The sequence below is a fragment of the Nyctereutes procyonoides genome, unplaced genomic scaffold (assembly GCF_905146905.1).
Source record: "Nyctereutes procyonoides isolate TBG_1078 unplaced genomic scaffold, NYPRO_anot_genome, whole genome shotgun sequence".
NCBI lineage: Eukaryota > Metazoa > Chordata > Mammalia > Carnivora > Canidae > Nyctereutes > Nyctereutes procyonoides.
The window spans coordinates 104,995,443-105,012,086 of record NW_026575125.1 but is presented as its reverse complement, the minus strand read 5'-3'; the positions used below and the strand labels follow the sequence as shown (position 1 = coordinate 105,012,086).

At 44.6% G+C, this 16,644-nt stretch overlaps 2 protein-coding genes and 1 non-coding gene across 3 annotated transcripts; all 3 read left to right on the top strand.

Moving 5' to 3' along the window:
* The first annotated feature begins 2,167 nt into the window (after positions 1 to 2,167).
* Positions 2,168 to 3,237, top strand: RNF39 (ring finger protein 39). Its single transcript, XM_055338123.1, is given in 5 exon segments — positions 2,168 to 2,560; positions 2,562 to 2,603; positions 2,605 to 2,697; positions 2,700 to 2,767; positions 2,769 to 3,237. Coding segments are annotated over 5 exon segments (1,065 nt in total).
* Positions 3,238 to 9,030: 5,793 nt separating this feature from the next.
* Positions 9,031 to 14,065, top strand: RBMX (RNA binding motif protein X-linked). Its single transcript, XM_055338837.1, has 9 exons — positions 9,031 to 9,190; positions 10,263 to 10,390; positions 10,600 to 10,706; positions 11,253 to 11,424; positions 11,941 to 12,093; positions 12,432 to 12,546; positions 12,634 to 12,759; positions 12,851 to 12,933; positions 13,562 to 14,065. Exons 2-9 carry the CDS (start codon positions 10,282 to 10,284, stop codon positions 13,870 to 13,872), a joined length of 1,176 nt encoding a protein of 391 aa, XP_055194812.1. The 5' UTR covers positions 9,031 to 9,190; positions 10,263 to 10,281; the 3' UTR covers positions 13,873 to 14,065.
* On the top strand, positions 10,439 to 10,510 carry LOC129518988 (small nucleolar RNA SNORD61). Its single transcript, XR_008666309.1, has one exon. It is a non-coding gene; the product is annotated as a small nucleolar RNA SNORD61 (small nucleolar RNA).
* Positions 14,066 to 16,644: the final 2,579 nt, after the last annotated feature.

Below are 16,644 nucleotides of genomic sequence, written 5' to 3'. Positions count from 1 at the left end.
CAATATAACATTGGTTGTTCTCTATTCTCCACGGGAGGCCCCATGGCGCGGAGGGGAAGGGCAGTGGAGTTGGCCGGCCCCACATTTGGAGGTGGGGCCACCCAGTGGCTCTGTTGGTGTGTCTCTGCCACTGGCCAGCGCACAGGAACTCCCTCGTCAGGGAGGGGTGGAGCCCCTTCTGCAGCCCCTGGTGCCTCCAATGGAGGGGCGGAAGGGGGAGGGGGTGCCTGGTAGGGCAGCGAGGGAATCAGGTCCTCTGGAGAGGAATCCTGCAAGACCGGATAAAGGGGCGTTTTGGTCTTAGAGTCAGTCTCCTTCTCGGCCTTGCCTTTCGCGGGGCTAGAATCTTGGTAGGTCCTGCTTTGGGGGGTAAAAATGGTTTTAGCCAAGGAGGGGGATTCTCGATCATGTCCTGCCAGACCAGGATGTAGGGCACCTGGTCAGGGTGGCTGTCTGGTTTATTCCTGAAGATCACAGCCTTAACCTATAGGTGGAAAGTTCCTTCTCGGGGCCATCCCACATCAAAGGTTGGCCATTCTGACATGCAGTAAGTTTGAAATTTCCCTCTCCGTATGTCTGTGTTCAGATTATGACCTCTTTCCCTACTGTCCGAGAAGTGGGAGAGCATAAGAGACAGGGGGGTGGTTTGTGTCTGCCCCTTATGTCCCCAGTCCACACCAAGGCACAGACAGTTATGACGATTAACAAGGACACAGTAACACAGACAAACGTTCCAATGCGGCCACGGAGACAAAACAGAAAGTAAACTGAAGGGCTGGCTGTCCGTAATGGCAGTCGGCCCTCCTCACAGATGAGGACTTCGTCCTCCTGGCGGGGGCAAGGGATGTCTCCCAAGACCCCTGGTTGACAGCTTGCCAGCGCGTCCGCCTAAGCCAATGTTGACCTAAAACAGTTTGGAATTCCTACAGGTAGAAATACAGCATGGAACTCTCAGAAAATATGTGCGCAAAAGGTAGAAAAAGTTGAGTGCACTCACCAGGCATGGGACCCTCCGGGTGGGGTCCTGGGGGTCTTTCAGATCCCCGACGAGCTCCCAAATGTTGTGCCCAAGATTGCGAATCCGAGAAACCACCAAGGAGCCAACACCAATGCAAGCACATGAGGGTTTATTAGCAAGCTCGAGCTTGGGTCCAAGTATACCCGTCACAGCGGAGCAGGGACTTGGACCCCGAGGTGGGTTATAGCTGGGTTTTTATGGGCTGGTCTAGGGGATTTCCAGTAAGGGTGGGGGAGTTTCTCAAGCTCTTAGTTCCTCATTCCAATATAGGACGTGCTCTGCGGTTTTTCTTGGAACTGTCTTGGGCTACAGGCCTCAGGGCGTGCTTATCTAGGGGCCGGGGTGGGGGACATTTTCTTAATTTCTTGGGTCCCACAAAAACAACATGGCTGGTAGGCTTCCATCTTTCTAGCATACTTTCCCTCAGATATCCACACGGTTTACTCCCTTCTTTATCTTTGCTTCAAATATTACTTTAATGGAGCCCATTGTGATCCACCGTTTCAATGTTGCATCCTTTCATTCCATACTCCAGACCTTCCTTCCTCACTCTATTTCTTACGTAGCACTTTTCAACTTCAAACACACTGATGGATTGATTGATTTAGATTGTTTACTGTCTTTCCCTGTAACTGAAATGTTAGCTCCAGATCGGCAGGCACTCTTAGCCTTTTGTTCAGTGATGCTGTCCTAGCACCTAAGACAGTGCTGGCACAGAATAGACACTGTGTTTGAATGAGTATTTGCGAAGCATATAAATGAATAGATGGATGGTCTTTCTGACCAGATGATAAAAGCACCTACCCATTTTTCTTCTACTACTTCTATGGTTCTACCTTTTACGCTTAAATCTTTGAGCTAGGGGCACAAGGGTGGCTCAGTGGTTGAGCATCTGCCTTTGGCTCAGGTCATGATCTTGGGGTACTGGGATGGAGTCCTGCATCCGGCTCCCCACAGGTAGCCTGTTTCTTACTCTGCCTGTGTTTTTGCCTCTTTCTGTGTGTCTCTCATGGCTAAATAATTTTTTTTAAAAAAACCTTTAAGCTGAAAACAAACAAACAAACAAACAAACAAAAAAAAAAAACCTTTAAGCTGGAATTTATTCCAGAGCAAAAAATATGGTGGGAATTCAGATTTCCCCCCCTTCAAATGGCTAAGTGCCTCAATACAATTTATTGCAAAAGCCATCGTTCTCCATCCCATCATTTGAAATGTTTCCTCAGACATACTTCAGTTCCTTTTAATCAAGTATTAAATTTGGTTAAAACTCATTATCTCCGGCGCCGAGGGGGCCGCATCCCCACAATGGGCTGCCTGGACCCGAGCGGAGAGGATGTAAGGAAGACGTGGAGGAGATTTGATGTCCCAACACCCAAGTCATCTAACTCAGATGATGACCTCCCCGAAAACTATCCAGTGGTCAAAAACATGCTCCACAGACTGGCAGCGGATTTGACCCTGGACCCGGGCACTGCACACCGCCCCCTACTTGTCTCCGCGGACCACCGCAGTGTCCAACTAGCCCCCCCCCCACCCCCGCGCCCCGCCCCCCCATGGTCCTGCGCGCTTTGATCAGCTCCTGGCCCGTACTGGGCACACAGGGCTTTGGGGCTGGTCCGCACTACTGAGAGGTGGAGACCGCGGATGCCGCCTGCGGCCCAGACTCCTCTGGGGAGGACAAGAGGACGAGGATGAAGCCAAGGGCCACTACGCCTTGGGCGCCGCCGGGGAGTCGCTGTGCCGCAAGGGCCGCGGGGGCCGTGTGGGCTGTGGAGGACCGCGGCGGCCACCTGTGGGCCCTCACCGCCCCTGACCCCACCCCGCTGGGTGGCGCCGGGCCCCTGCCGTGGCGCATCCGCATAGACCTTGACTGGGAGCGGGGCCGCGTAGCCTTCTCTGACGCCCGCTCCCTAGACCTACTCTTCGCCTTCCAGGGGCCGGGCCCGGTGGGGGAGCGTGTTTTCCCGCTGCTCTGTACCCGCCACGCCCATGCCACGCCACCCCACCACCCCACCACCAGGAGGCTTCCTCCTGTGCCAGGGAGCCCCCCTCCCTCCCGGGAGCACATCCACCTGTCCCCTCCCTCCTTCCCACCTGATCCCTACCCAGCACACCAGCCCTGGCCACCGGGTAGACAGGATGGGTACTCGCAGCAGTTTTCTCCCGGCCCCCACCTCGCCTCCTCTCCAGATGGGCCTGGTCCTCCTCCACAGCTCTAGGGCTCTGGTTTCTGGCCTGGCTCCAGTGTCCTCTAGGAGGGGACAGGCCAGCCCTACTCCATGGTGACTGCTTCCTAAGCTCATAGCCTGTTCCCCTTTGGGACCTTGTTAGGGCTCCCTCTGCACATGCTCACAGTAAGGAACAAATGGTGCTACCTCTCCTTTCCTCCACCTGGGAATGGCCCAGACCCCAAACTCATACTTGTATATAGCTTCACATCTTTCCACATATGTATAAATGGGCCCATATTTAACACGTTTTGTGATGTTGGGTTATTTATTTTGTGCATCTGTGGCAATAAATGAGATCTCAGTGGTGGTTAAAAAAAAAACAAACCTCATTATCTCCTTCATTGTGGAGAAAGGTCCAGTAGAATTGGATCTTCATTCCTTCAGCCAGTTTCTTTTTTTTTTTAAAGATGTTATGTATTTATTCATGAGACACACACAGAGAGAGAGGCAGAGACATAGGCAGAGAGAGAAGCAGGCTCCATGTAGGAGCCCAATGCGGGACTCCATCCTGGGACTCCAGGATCACACCCTGGGCTGAAGGCAAACGCTCAACCGCTGAGGCACCCAGGCGTCCCATCAGCCAGTTTCTATAAAGATACTAGAGCTAGGACAGCCCCGGTGGCTCAGCGATTTAGCGCTGCCTACAGCCCAGGGCGTGATCCTGGAGACCCAGAATCGAGTCCCACATCAGGCTCCTTGCATGGAGCCTGCTTCTCCCTCTGCCTTTGTCTCTGCCTCTCTCTCTCTCTCCTCTCTGTGTATTCTCATGAATAAATAAATGAAATCTTTAAAAAAAAACCCTTAAAAAAAGATACTAGAGCTATACTTTGGTTTAAAAAGTTTTTGTTCCTTGCTTATCATCGCTAAGTTGGCTATCTTCTGGACAGTGGCTACTTTAAGTGGTTTGGAAAGTCTCCCAATCTTTAATCACATAAAATTCTTCCCTCCCTTCCTCCTTACTTGACATAAGATAACAAGTTTTTAGAACATGTGGCAGGATATCTTTCTGTCATTGGGAAAACAGGCACAAGTGGATGCAGAGAGACCTTACATCTGCCCTTCATGTAAAAATGCAAGCCTGCCCAGAGAGCTTCAATTTACTCATCTCAGAGTAGGCTTAATTTGATAATGGAAGTTTCTTCTTTAAAAGAAGAGTTTTGGGCAGCCCAGGTGGCTCAGCGGTTTAGTGCCACCTTCAGCCCAGGGTGTGATCCTGGAGACCTGGGATCGAGTCCCGCATCAGGCTCCCTCTGGGGAGTCTGCTTCTCCCTCTGTCTGTGTCTCTGCCTTTCATGAATAAATAAGATCTTTAAAAAAATAAGAGTTTTTTTGGGGGGGGGATGTCTGGGTGGCTCAATTGGTTGAGTGTCTGCCTTTAGCTCAGGTCATGATCCCAGGGGCCTGGGATGGAGCCCCACATTGGGTTCCCTGCTCAATGCGGAGCCTGGTTCTCCCTCTGTCCCTCCCCCTGCTTGTGCTTTCTCTTTCTCAAATAAATAAATAAAATATTTAAAGATTTTTAAATACAATTTTTAATTGAGTTATTTCTTAATCATTCAATTGCTTGAAGATTTTAAAACTATGGAGTGCTTTTTTTAAAAAGATTTTATCTATTTATTCATGAGACACACACACAGAGAGAGAGAGGCAAAGACACAGGCAGAGAGAAGCAGGCTCCATGCAGGGAGCCCAACGTGGGACTCGATCCTGGGACTCCAGGACCATGCCCTGGGCAGAAGGCAGGCACCAAATCGCTGAGCATAGGGATCCAGGGATCCCTATGGAGCGCTTTTTGTTGTTGGTTGTTGTAGTAAAAAAAAAAATGTGAGCCCTTCACAGGGAGGTTGAAATTTAAGACAAGACCATAGTATTCATTAAATACTTGTTATGCACCCATCTCATACTAAGTGCCATGGAGGGGGATCCCTGGGTGGTGCAGCGGTTTAGCGCCTGCCTTTGGCCCAGGGCGCGATCCTGGAGACCTGGGATCGAATCCCACGTCGGGCTCCCGGTGCATGGAGCCTGCTTCTACCTCTGCCTATGTCTCTGCCTCTCTCTCACTGTGTGCCTATCATAAATCAAACAAACAAACAAAAAAAAAAAACAACTAAGTGCCATGGAGAATAAAAAGAGCCTGCAAGTCATTCAGCCAACATTTATTTGGCACTGATCATATTCAAGGATAACTAATGGTGAAGTAATATTGCTTGACTGTCTATCAGTCCATCATTGAGATGGCATCTGGAGAGAAACAACCAGACCAAGGGAAAAATAATAGTAAAGAGAACATTCAACTATATTTAATGATAATCCAAAGGAGGAAGTAGAAATAAAGAAACAAAGGGAAAAATCTAGAGGATCCATGAGGGGGAGGGGTGGGTTTCAGAGATTATTTTTGGGCCTTGTGAGACCTGCTTCTCTGAGGACTGTCCCTTGGCCAGATTTGCTCACACTCAGTTGGCCCATCTCTCCTTGCCAGAATTACATCAGTAATACCTTGCTTCCTGTTCCTCCCTCCCCTAATATAGTCTCCAGGTAGCAGCCACAGTGATCTCTTTAAGATGAAATCTGATTATCTCCTTCCTCCTCTTAAAAAGGCTCCCCTTTTCATTGCTACCTGGATCTAGTCAGTAGGCCCTGCATCTCCCTCTCCAGTTTCTTCTTTTGTCCTCTCTGTCCTAAGATGCACTATAGCCATATCGATGCCCTCCTGCCATTCTCTCAACTAACCCTCCCGCTGTTCCCACTCTGGCCTCTTGTCCTTGGAAGTCCTGTCTCTACCCCCATACTCCTGGGCACTAATTGCAACGACCAGACTGATATGGTCCACATAGATGCACATTTCCCTCTTTGAAACCCAGGGAGAAAGGCACATTTATTGTAGAGTTGGCCCCGTTCTGCCCTAAACTGGCGGAGGCCTGGCTGAGAATTAGAGCCTAGGGATTTGAGACAGAGATTGCCTGTCAATCCAGGGGGAGGGATTTCTCCTGACTCCTCCTGGGGGTGCAGACTGCTTGCTGAGCCTGGCATTTAAGTGTTTTTTGCCAGCCTAGCCAATTCCCAACTATCACCACAGACAGTAATTTACATAACTCATCCTGAAGACAAATGGACAGGACTTTTGCTTTATTTGTCATTATTTGACTAGGAAATAAAGGAACAAATATTCTTGCCCTACTGAGTACTATTCCCTTCAGTAATGTCAATAATTCAGAGCTGGTTCCAAAAACTCCTTGGGAGGGGATCCCTGGGTGGTGCAGTGGTTTGGCACCTGCCTTTGGCCCAGGGCGCGATCCTGGAGACCCGGGATCGAGTCCCACGTCGGGCTCCTGGTGCATGGAGCCTGCTTCTCCCTCTGCCTGTGTCTCTGCCCCCCTCTCTCTCTGTGTGTGTGACTATCATAAATAAATAAAAATTTAAAAAAAACAAACAGGGGATCCCTGGGTGGCGCAGCGGTTTGGCGCCTGCCTTTGGCCCAGGGCGCGATCCTGGAGACCCAGGATCGAGTCCCATGTCGGGCTCCCGGTGCATGGGGCCTGCTTCTCCCTCTGCCTGTGTCTCTGCCTCTCTCTCTCTCTCTCTCTCTCTCTCTCTCTCTCTCTCACTGTGTGCCTATCATAAAAAAAAAAAACTCCTTGGGGTTTTTTACCCGTGACCTGAACACTATTTCTTAAAATTTTTTATTTATTTATGATAGTCAGAGAGAGAGAGAGGCAGAGACACAGGCAGAGAGAGAAGCAGGCTCCATGCACCGGGAGCCCGATGTGGGATTCGATGCCGGGTCTCCAGGATCACACCCTGGGCCAAAGGCAGGCGCCAAACCACTGCACCACCCAGGGATCCCTGACCTGAACATTATTAACTACCACCTGCCTGATATACACAGTAATACACCATGGGCAGAGTAATTATAACTGTGAAGAAGAAAAGTAACAATTGTCAAAAGATCCTACTCCCGCCAAGATAAACTGGTAACATTTTAGTAGATTTCTTTCTGGTTGCTTCTCTCCCTCTACCTATTTTATAGTTAATAATGTGTGATCTTGGGGCGTCTTTGTGGCTCAATTGGCTGGGCATCTGCCTTCAGCTTAGGTCATAATCCCAGTGTCCTGGGATCCAGCTCCACCTGGGGTTCTCTGCTCAGCTGGGAACCTGCTTCTCCCTCTCCTTCTGCTCCTCCCCCCTGCTCGTGCACGCGCCCAGGCTCTCTCAAATAAATAAATAAAATCTTTAAAAAAATAAGGTGTGATCTTAAGCTTTCTTTCCCCAGTGTTCTCTTTTCTGGTGGTTTCATTGTTGCATTATCATTTGTAAGCGACAATTTAGCCCTGATCTCTAAGCATCAAATTTTTCCATGTCCCCATCCCAAACTTGCTCCACTGCAAACATTTTGGTAAGTAGCCACCACACCATTTATGCCAGATGCTTACTTAGTCATCCATACTGACTTCTGATGCCTTAATTCCATCCTAGCCCTTTCCCATCTGATCCATTAGCAAATTCTGTCTACACTATCTGCCACATATGCCTAACAATTGTTCCTTCCTCCCTATCTCCACTGCCACCACCCCAATTCAAGTCCCTATCCTCTCCAAGTCTGTTGGCACAGCCCCAGGGGTACCCCTGCTTTCACACTTAACCCTTTGCAGTCTTTTAATGGGTTCGAAGATTCTATCTACCTCCTTGGCTCCCTCTCTTTATTCTCCTGAAATTCCTGTCACCCTGGATCTCTTTCTGTCTCTTGATATGTGCACACTCTTTCCTCCACTTTCTGCTTAATGCTCTCTCTCTCCCTGAAAAGCTTTCCCATGGCTAGTTTTTCTCCATTCAGATCTGATGTGACGTCTAAAATGAAACGGAGTCTCCCATACATTGTCCACCCAAGCACCTAGTTTACTTCCTCCGTAGCACTAATTACAACACATATTGTTTTGTTATTTGTATTAAAATATTTTCGTAAGTTTTTAAATTAGAAAAATTTTAAATTTTTGTAATCCCTCCAACACGAGTAGATTGGCACAGATAAAATACACAATGCCCAGTTAAATCTGAATTAAACGAGAACTTTTTTTGTGTATCATTTTGAGACATACATAGAGTGAAACAATTGATCTGAAATTCAAACTTAACCGGGCGTTCTATATTTTATTTGCCAAATTTGGTAGTTTTACCTTCGAAGTGCGTGCCTTGTCCTTGTCTCACTTGTTCTGCGTTGCATCCTTACAGCCAAGCCCAGATCCTGCCTTTTATTTGTAGGTGTTCAGTAATTGTTCTATATGAAGTAACTATCTGTACTCCCCCCCAAGTCATATTCATTCACCAGAATTTTCCCCATTCAGTAAAAATTCTTGTTGAGGATATTTGGGAAGATGTATTTTATTATCGAAACTTCTTTGTTTCCCCTTTATGCAAAATTAGCATAGTTAGGACTCTGTACCTTCATCACATTGTTTTGAGCATTAAATGAGTTCATGGGTGTAAAGTTCAGCACCGTGTCTGGCCCCCTAGACTATGCAATAAATTTCAGTTCGGAATTAAATGCAGCCCGTGAACCATTCTAGCGGAAAGCAAAAACGCGGGTTTGTGGAGCACGGGTGGGGGCTGGGGAATCGGTTAGAAACGGGCGCCGGCCAGAACGCGGAGGGCCTGGGGAAAGGGGAGGAGCAAGGAGTGAGTGACAGAGAGGACGGCCAATGGGAGGCTGGGAACCGCTCCCCCTCCCTTTGCGTTTCAAATTCTAAGCTCGGTTTCCATCCGGGTCCTTCAGCCTCGTTCCCGGGCAGTATAAAGTTTGCTGTCTCCTTTGTTCGCCCTCGTTGCGCAGTAGTGCTAGCGGCTTCCCTCTTCCGCTCTCAGAGCCGGTGGCTCTCACTCGTGCTGAGCTGCTACGAAGCCCCTGCCGGCGAGCTCATAGGAGCTTGGAACGGTCGTCACCCCTCCGGTACGTGTTACTCTTTCCTTCACCCGTTTCTCGTACCTTCTTGCCACGTTACAACTTGGGATTATCTCCCTGGAGATGGGGGTGGCGGGCGCCATTTTAAGAGCCTAAAGGTGCCGACCTATTTCGTTGAAGCCGAGCACGTCCGGGGAAAACAGACGTGGGAGCGCCATTCCGTTCGGTGCCTCTCGAGAAAGTTTGGCTGTCCGCCTGCGGGGTTGGTGCCCGAGGTCGGGGCTGGAACAGGACGAGGGCAGACCGCCGCGGTACCTGCATTGGGATGGCGCTGGCGCTACGGATGGGCACGTGCGCTTTTACGCGGGTCCTTGTTCATTGGCGGCCTTGGAAAGGAAGCCCTTTGAATTTTCCCAACCACTGCTGATGGCAAAAGTTACTCCCCTGACCGGTGTGGGTTTTTCTGGGTTGAATCCAAGTGTCGCCATTTTGTGTTTTCCACGCGGTTTTTAATGACGGGTTTTAATTGGATTCTGCTGCAGTCACGGAGTGTTGAGTGATACGATGCGCGCTTCCACCTTCCGTTATTATGAAACGAGACTGAGACCTTTTTTTTTTCTTTTAAACCTTTTCGGCGGGGCAGGGGCTGCTAAAGAAGAGGAGGTATAACTTGGCGCAAACTTTAAATTTCTCTTTAGATTTACTAGGGAATCCTAATGAGAAAAGGCAAAGGTCTTGGAAGAGGACTTGCGTCTGGTCTGTGACCTTGAATGAGGCGATGCACTTTTAAAAAACCATTAGGGTGATTGGGATGTGATAATTGAATCTTTAAAAGGAAACACATCTAGGATTAAACTAAAATGGCTTTTTCAAATGCTGAGTGGCTGTTGCTTTATTAAAATTGCCGAGGTGGATTAAGGATGAAGGCATTAGCGAAGCTGGCCCTTTTTAACTAGTTTAGTGTAAACTGCTGTATCCGTAAACTACTTAAATTGGTTTCCTGCTGAGACTTAGAAAACGAATGATGATTTTAGTAAAACAAGAAAGATGTACCAGTAAATAGGTGTGTCCTGTGAACTTGAACTTTTTATAGGGAGGTAATACTATTCTTTTTCAACAGACTCTCACCAGGGGGAAAAATGGTTGAAGCAGATCGCCCAGGAAAGCTTTTCATTGGTGGCCTCAATACGGAAACAAATGAAAAAGCCCTTGAAGCAGTATTTGGCAAATATGGACGAATAGTGGAAGGTGAGTTATCTGAAACTATATAGGGAGCTGTTAGAATTTAAAATGTAAGCTGTGATGTATTTAATTGCGTTGATTGTCTGAAATGATACATTATTTTGTCCTCTAAGAAGTTCTGAGCTTACATTTTGTAGGTGCACTTGTCTTACCTAATTCGAACTAGAGTAACACCCCCCCCCCCAAAAAAAAACCTGGTTTTTTTTTTTTTTTAGTTCTATTGATGAAAGATCGTGAAACCAACAAATCAAGAGGATTTGCTTTTGTCACCTTTGAGAGCCCAGCAGACGCTAAGGATGCAGCCAGAGACATGAATGGAAAGGTGAGATTGCACAATGGAAGTTTCTTAATGCATTAACTTAATGCTGTTATTGAAGTTTGGTCTAGGGTAGGTCTTGAGTTGTGTTTGAATGTATGCCTTTCCAGAACCCTCTAATTTTCGCCCTTTGTAGTTTCAAATTTTGGGAAGTTGTGGATTATACTCTTTTAAGTGTTTTCAAATCAGAAAATTATCTGATTGTTATCTGGAATCCATAAAATGAGTTGACAACCTGGCTTTTCTTCGGTTATCACATTTGATAACAAGTTGACTGTCTGGCTCTTTAAACTTTATTGACCAGCAGTGTGATAGTCACCTTATGTTGGGGTTCAACTGATCAGTATTGTTCTAAGATACTTGCCCCCCCCCCCAAAAAAAACTTTCAATGGAAAAGTGACCATATATTTTTATCACTTTTCTCAGATTAGTTGATGAGCTAAATTTACCTAAAAACTTGAATTTGGAGGGCACATTGGTGGCACAATGCATAGTGAATATATCTGCGAGATCTCTTTAAATACTAATGCAATTAACCACTTTGATGTTTAGTCCTTAGATGGAAAAGCCATCAAGGTAGAACAAGCCACAAAACCATCATTTGAAAGTGGTAGACGTGGACCACCTCCACCTCCAAGAAGCAGAGGCCCTCCAAGAGGTCTTAGAGGCGGAAGAGGAGGAAGTGGAGGAACCAGGGGACCTCCTTCACGTGGAGGGCACATGGGTAATGACTTGAGTCTACTACAGGCTTGTAGAATTTATGAACTGCAAACTCCACATCGATCTGCGTTGGTGTTGTGTCCTGGTACAAATTCTCCAGCTTTTGATATTGAGCACACCTACTCCTTTATCATTTACCTAAGTCAAATTAGTGTTTAAAAAAATGGACCAGAGCCTGGCTGACAACTTAATCACAGGTCATGAGTTTGAGTCCCACACTGGGATTACTTAAATATTAAAAACTAAAACCATAGAAAACCAACTTATATGGGTAGTTTGTGAAAGAAGTTTGCAGAAAACTTCTCAGAACACATATTTTAAGTGTATAAGAATTAAACCATTTTTTGAAGGAGCTTAGACTACTATTAGTTTTGTTAGTCTATATAGATTCCCTTGGACAAGTGCAAATTAAAGCAAGATTTCCCAACTAAGCAAAATGGTCATTGATACAGCAAAGGAAACTTTTATGACTTTCATTGATGTGAGAATTAACATGTTTTTCTTTTCTTTTTCAATGCAGATGATGGTGGCTATTCCATGAATTTTAACATGAGTTCTTCCAGGGGACCACTTCCAGTAAAAAGAGGACCACCACCACGAAGTGGTGGTCCTCCTCCTAAAAGATCTGCCCCTTCAGGACCAGTTCGCAGCAGCAGTGGAATGGGAGGAAGAGGTAAGTGCTAGATTTATTGAATAATATGTTCTACCACCATAACAGAAAAGATTGATTAGTGAATTTTAAAAAATGATGCTTTAAAATTAAAAACCTAATTAATTGTTAAGTATAAAAATGTTAATGAAATGGACTCATGGACTTGAGGTGTGATCTAGGTACATAAAGTTACAAGCACTGAAAAGAATTGATTTGTGAATAGGAAATTTTAAAGAAACTTATTGATTTAGTTGTACTGTCCTATTTGAATCTCTGCCCTCAATGCCTGAATGCAAATTCATATTTTAGCTTTCCATTTTTGGATATATTTTTTAAATGGTTAATTTTTTTCCCTTAAGCTCCTGTGTCACGTGGAAGAGATAGTTATGGAGGCCCACCTCGAAGGGAACCCCTGCCCTCTCGTAGAGATGTGTATTTGTCCCCAAGAGATGATGGATATTCTACTAAAGACAGGTAACAGACAAGTGTAGTAGTAGATATTTGAGGTTGAAAGGGGAACTTGTCAAAAGCGTGAACCAAGTTATTTTTTTGTTTTTGTAGCTATTCAAGCAGAGATTACCCAAGTTCTCGTGATACAAGAGATTATGCACCACCACCAAGAGATTATACTTACCGTGATTATGGTCATTCCAGTTCACGTGATGACTACCCATCAAGAGGCTATAGGTAAAGTAATATTGTTGCCTGTCACAGCTGGCTGTAAAAGATAAAATTGCTCTGAAAATTGCCCTGTGACTTAACAAGTTTTTCTCTTTAGTGATAGAGATGGCTATGGTCGTGATCGTGACTATTCAGATCATCCAAGTGGAGGTTCCTACAGAGATTCATATGAGAGTTATGGTAAGATACTGATTGAGGGTCTTTGAATATCACCAGCTTGAGTTTTTAGGTTCATGAGCCACTTTATTAGGCTGTGTGGTGCTTGCTTTTTAAGGGATATTTGCTTGCTTTTAAGGGGTAACGTTATCAGCTGGGCTTTTCCTAGTTTCGTGAGGGGCTTTTGTTTTTTTCTAAGTTTTTTTTTTTGAGGCTGTTTGCTTGCTTTGGAGGGGATTTTGCTTGCTTAAATTGGCAGCCTTATGTGTTTTCCCCCAACAGTGAAAATACAATTTAAAAATTTTATTAACAAGATCAAATGTTTACCATTGCAATATGAAGGAAAGTCTACAGTTCAAAATTGCAACTTATCACTGGAAAGTGTCTGAGTGTCTACTATAAAATAACAAGCTGTCTGGAATATCCTCTTGAAATACACACCGTCTTCAATCTTTTCAAACAAACATTAAAACCCATCCAATTTCCGTATCTCAGCAGATGAGCAAATCCCTGTTAATGGCCAGCAATGGCAGAGTTTAAAACCTCCCAGTTAAAGTAAACGTTTAATACAAGAATTCTGTAAATTCAGATTTAAATGTTGTATATATACAATTTATAGTGTTGCCATATTACCTGACCATTGACCCTGCAGGTAACTCACGTAGTGCTCCACCTACACGAGGGCCCCCGCCATCTTATGGTGGAAGCAGTCGCTATGATGATTACAGCAGCTCACGTGACGGATATGGTGGAAGTCGAGACAGTTACTCAAGCAGCCGAAGTGATCTCTACTCAAGTGGTCGTGATCGGGTTGGCAGACAAGAAAGAGGGCTTCCCCCTTCTATGGAAAGGGGGTACCCTCCTCCGCGTGATTCCTACAGCAGTTCAAGCCGCGGAGCACCAAGAGGTGGTGGCCGTGGAGGAAGCCGATCTGATAGAGGGGGAGGCAGAAGCAGATATTAAAAACAAAACAAAACTTTGGACCAAAATCCCCGTTCAAAGAAAACAAACAAAAAAGTGGAACCTTTTCTGTCATAACTACCCAAGGACTACTAAAAGGAAAAATTGTGTTATCTTTTTTAAATTTCTTGTTAAGTTCCCCTTCCATAATTTTTATGTTCTTGTGAGGGAAAAAAGTAAAACCTGTTTAATCTTATTTGACTTTATGACATTGCTTTCAATAAGCAAATGTTAAATGTGTTAAGACTTGACTTGTGTACTAGTGTTGTAATTTTTCAAGTTAAAAGTGTCCCTAAAGGCCACTTCCTATATCTGATTTTTCCCAGTAAATGAGGCAAAGCAATTCTAAGACCTTCCACAAACATCTAGCCTTCTAAAATGGAGAGGTGAATCCTTCTGCCTATACAAACAAGCTAGCTATTAGAGGGTGGTCGGGGTATGCTACTCTTAGGATTTCAGAGTGTCTTCAAACTGAAATCTCAATGTTCTCAGTAATGAAAAACCTGAGATCAGATGCTTATGTAAGGAAAGTGCTATTCACCCAGTAAATCCAAAAAAAGCAAATGGATAATGCTGGCCATATTTTGCCTTTCTGACATTTCCTTGGGAATCTACAAGAACCTCCCCTATCCCCTCCCCCAATAAGACCATTTAAGTGTGTGTTAAGCAACTACAGAATACTAAATAAAAAGTTTGGCCAAAACCAACCATGAAGCTGCAAACGGTGCTTGCTCTTACTGTTTCAAATTTTTGCAACTCTGTAGTGTCTCACTTTTAAGGAACAGCTTGATTGCAAAGGAGAAAATAGATAAGCAATGAAGTTATCTCCAACTTCTCAAAGGCTTATGACTTCTAAAAAGTGAATCTATCAGCATTCCACATCAGATTTAAAGCATCAAATGCCTGTGAAACAGCAAAGATGGTAAGCAAAGCAAACTAGTTTTTCCGTCTAAGTCGAGATTGAACACTTACCTTCCTCATAGTACAGTGAGACATACTGTACCTCATGGCAATGGAAATGCTTTCTAGATTAAAAAAAAAACTTTGGAAAAGCAAAGTGTTCGATAGCATATTAGAAGTCCTCCAAATTCAACACATGGATTTTTTTTTTAAAGCATGTATGACACTTAAAGGCCTTAATAATAACAGCTGTTGTTTACCAATAGCGATCTGGGGCTTGGGAGGGGGTGTCTTTTTTTTTTTAAAGTATTTTTGATGAAGACCTTTAAACATGCTTCATATGTTTTAACATTTTTCAAAATAGCCTTTTAGTCAATTTAGGAAATGGCTTAAGTTTGGGGTCACACTCTGCCCCTGTAAGCCATTGCAAACTTGACATTTAGTTGGATGCCTGACTTGTTTTTAGTTCTATGAAACTACACTGTATGGAGAAAATCTATTGCAAGTGGTCTTTTAAAAGCAAAACCTGAGGCAGCATGACCCAGGTCCAGCCATGAAGTTGAAAAAGATGCTCTTGAATATAGTAAACTTGAAGACCTCCAACTAAAATCCTTACACTGCACTTATTCCTTCAAATAAGTTTTGTCCGTTCAACTTATGGATTTAACATGGCAGTGCACCATTGGAACAGAATGAGAATCCATAAGCCATGCAACTTAAACCATTTTAAGCCATTCCAGTCCATCCCAAGCCAGTGAATCTTCCACCACTTTGAGAATTAGTAGAACATGAAATAACGTTAAGCTGCAAGTCTGAACTTGCCTTTTCTTTCTGGAAAAGAGCAGTTGTAGGCAAGTTTTGAAGAATTTCCTTTAAGGGAGATAACTAGTTACCTATTTAATTTTTACAGGTTGAGGATTTTGGTCATTATGGTTGGAGTGCTGATATATTCATACTAGATAAAGCTGGCAGCAAGAGAAATCAAATGCTAAGGTAAGTTTCAAAAGCCGTGGCCTTTATAGGTGTAAGTAATAATAGCTTTAGTAGCTTTTCCATTTTGCATATCTGATACTTGTAAATTTCTCTGAAGGGGGTATAATCTTGTGGATTAGGATAAAATTAGGTGCTGTAATGTGTAACACTTGGTGCGTTATCCATTAGAATGTAGGGCAAGGTTATCTTAAACAGGTATGTTTCCATTAGCGGCTCAGTCATAGAATATTAGCATTTTTTTCTATATTAGGGTGTACTTTCCAACTGAGTTATTTATCCTGTAACTGGAAGTTTGTACCTCTTAATCCCCTTTATTAGCTATTTTTGAATGTATAAAGCTTGTTTAATACAGTCCCCATAAGCAGAGATTGATTGGAGCTGTACAGTTTGTTTTGGTATGTGAACAAACTGCACTTGCATGAGGTTTCAACTTGACTCCGTGCATTTTATGAGGATACCCTTTTTATTAACGGTGCCTCTTCAGCCGTAGTACAAATTGAGTAATGGGATAACAGATGCCACTGTTCTCAGTTCCCACTTGGAGTAACGTTGTTGGCATGATGTAGTTATACTCAGTATTACCCAAAGTGATGCAGGAATTGTAATGAGTGTTTTTGGTTGCATTTTAGAGCTTGTAATTTAAAGCGAATGTTTTGTTGCCAGTTAAAGCAACAAAAAAGTATATAAAGAATGGGTGGGGAGGGGGAGTGATTTCCAGTATAAAACAATGTCTTGTGACCTGATCACATGCTTTTCATTTTACAGAGTTGTTGAAGCAGAAGAATGCTGATTGTCGATAAGGCACAACAGTTGCATAAGCAGTACTCATCAGAATTGGTTTGGTGCAGGCAATAGATTTTTGCCTTCGAGGGTTCCTGTGGA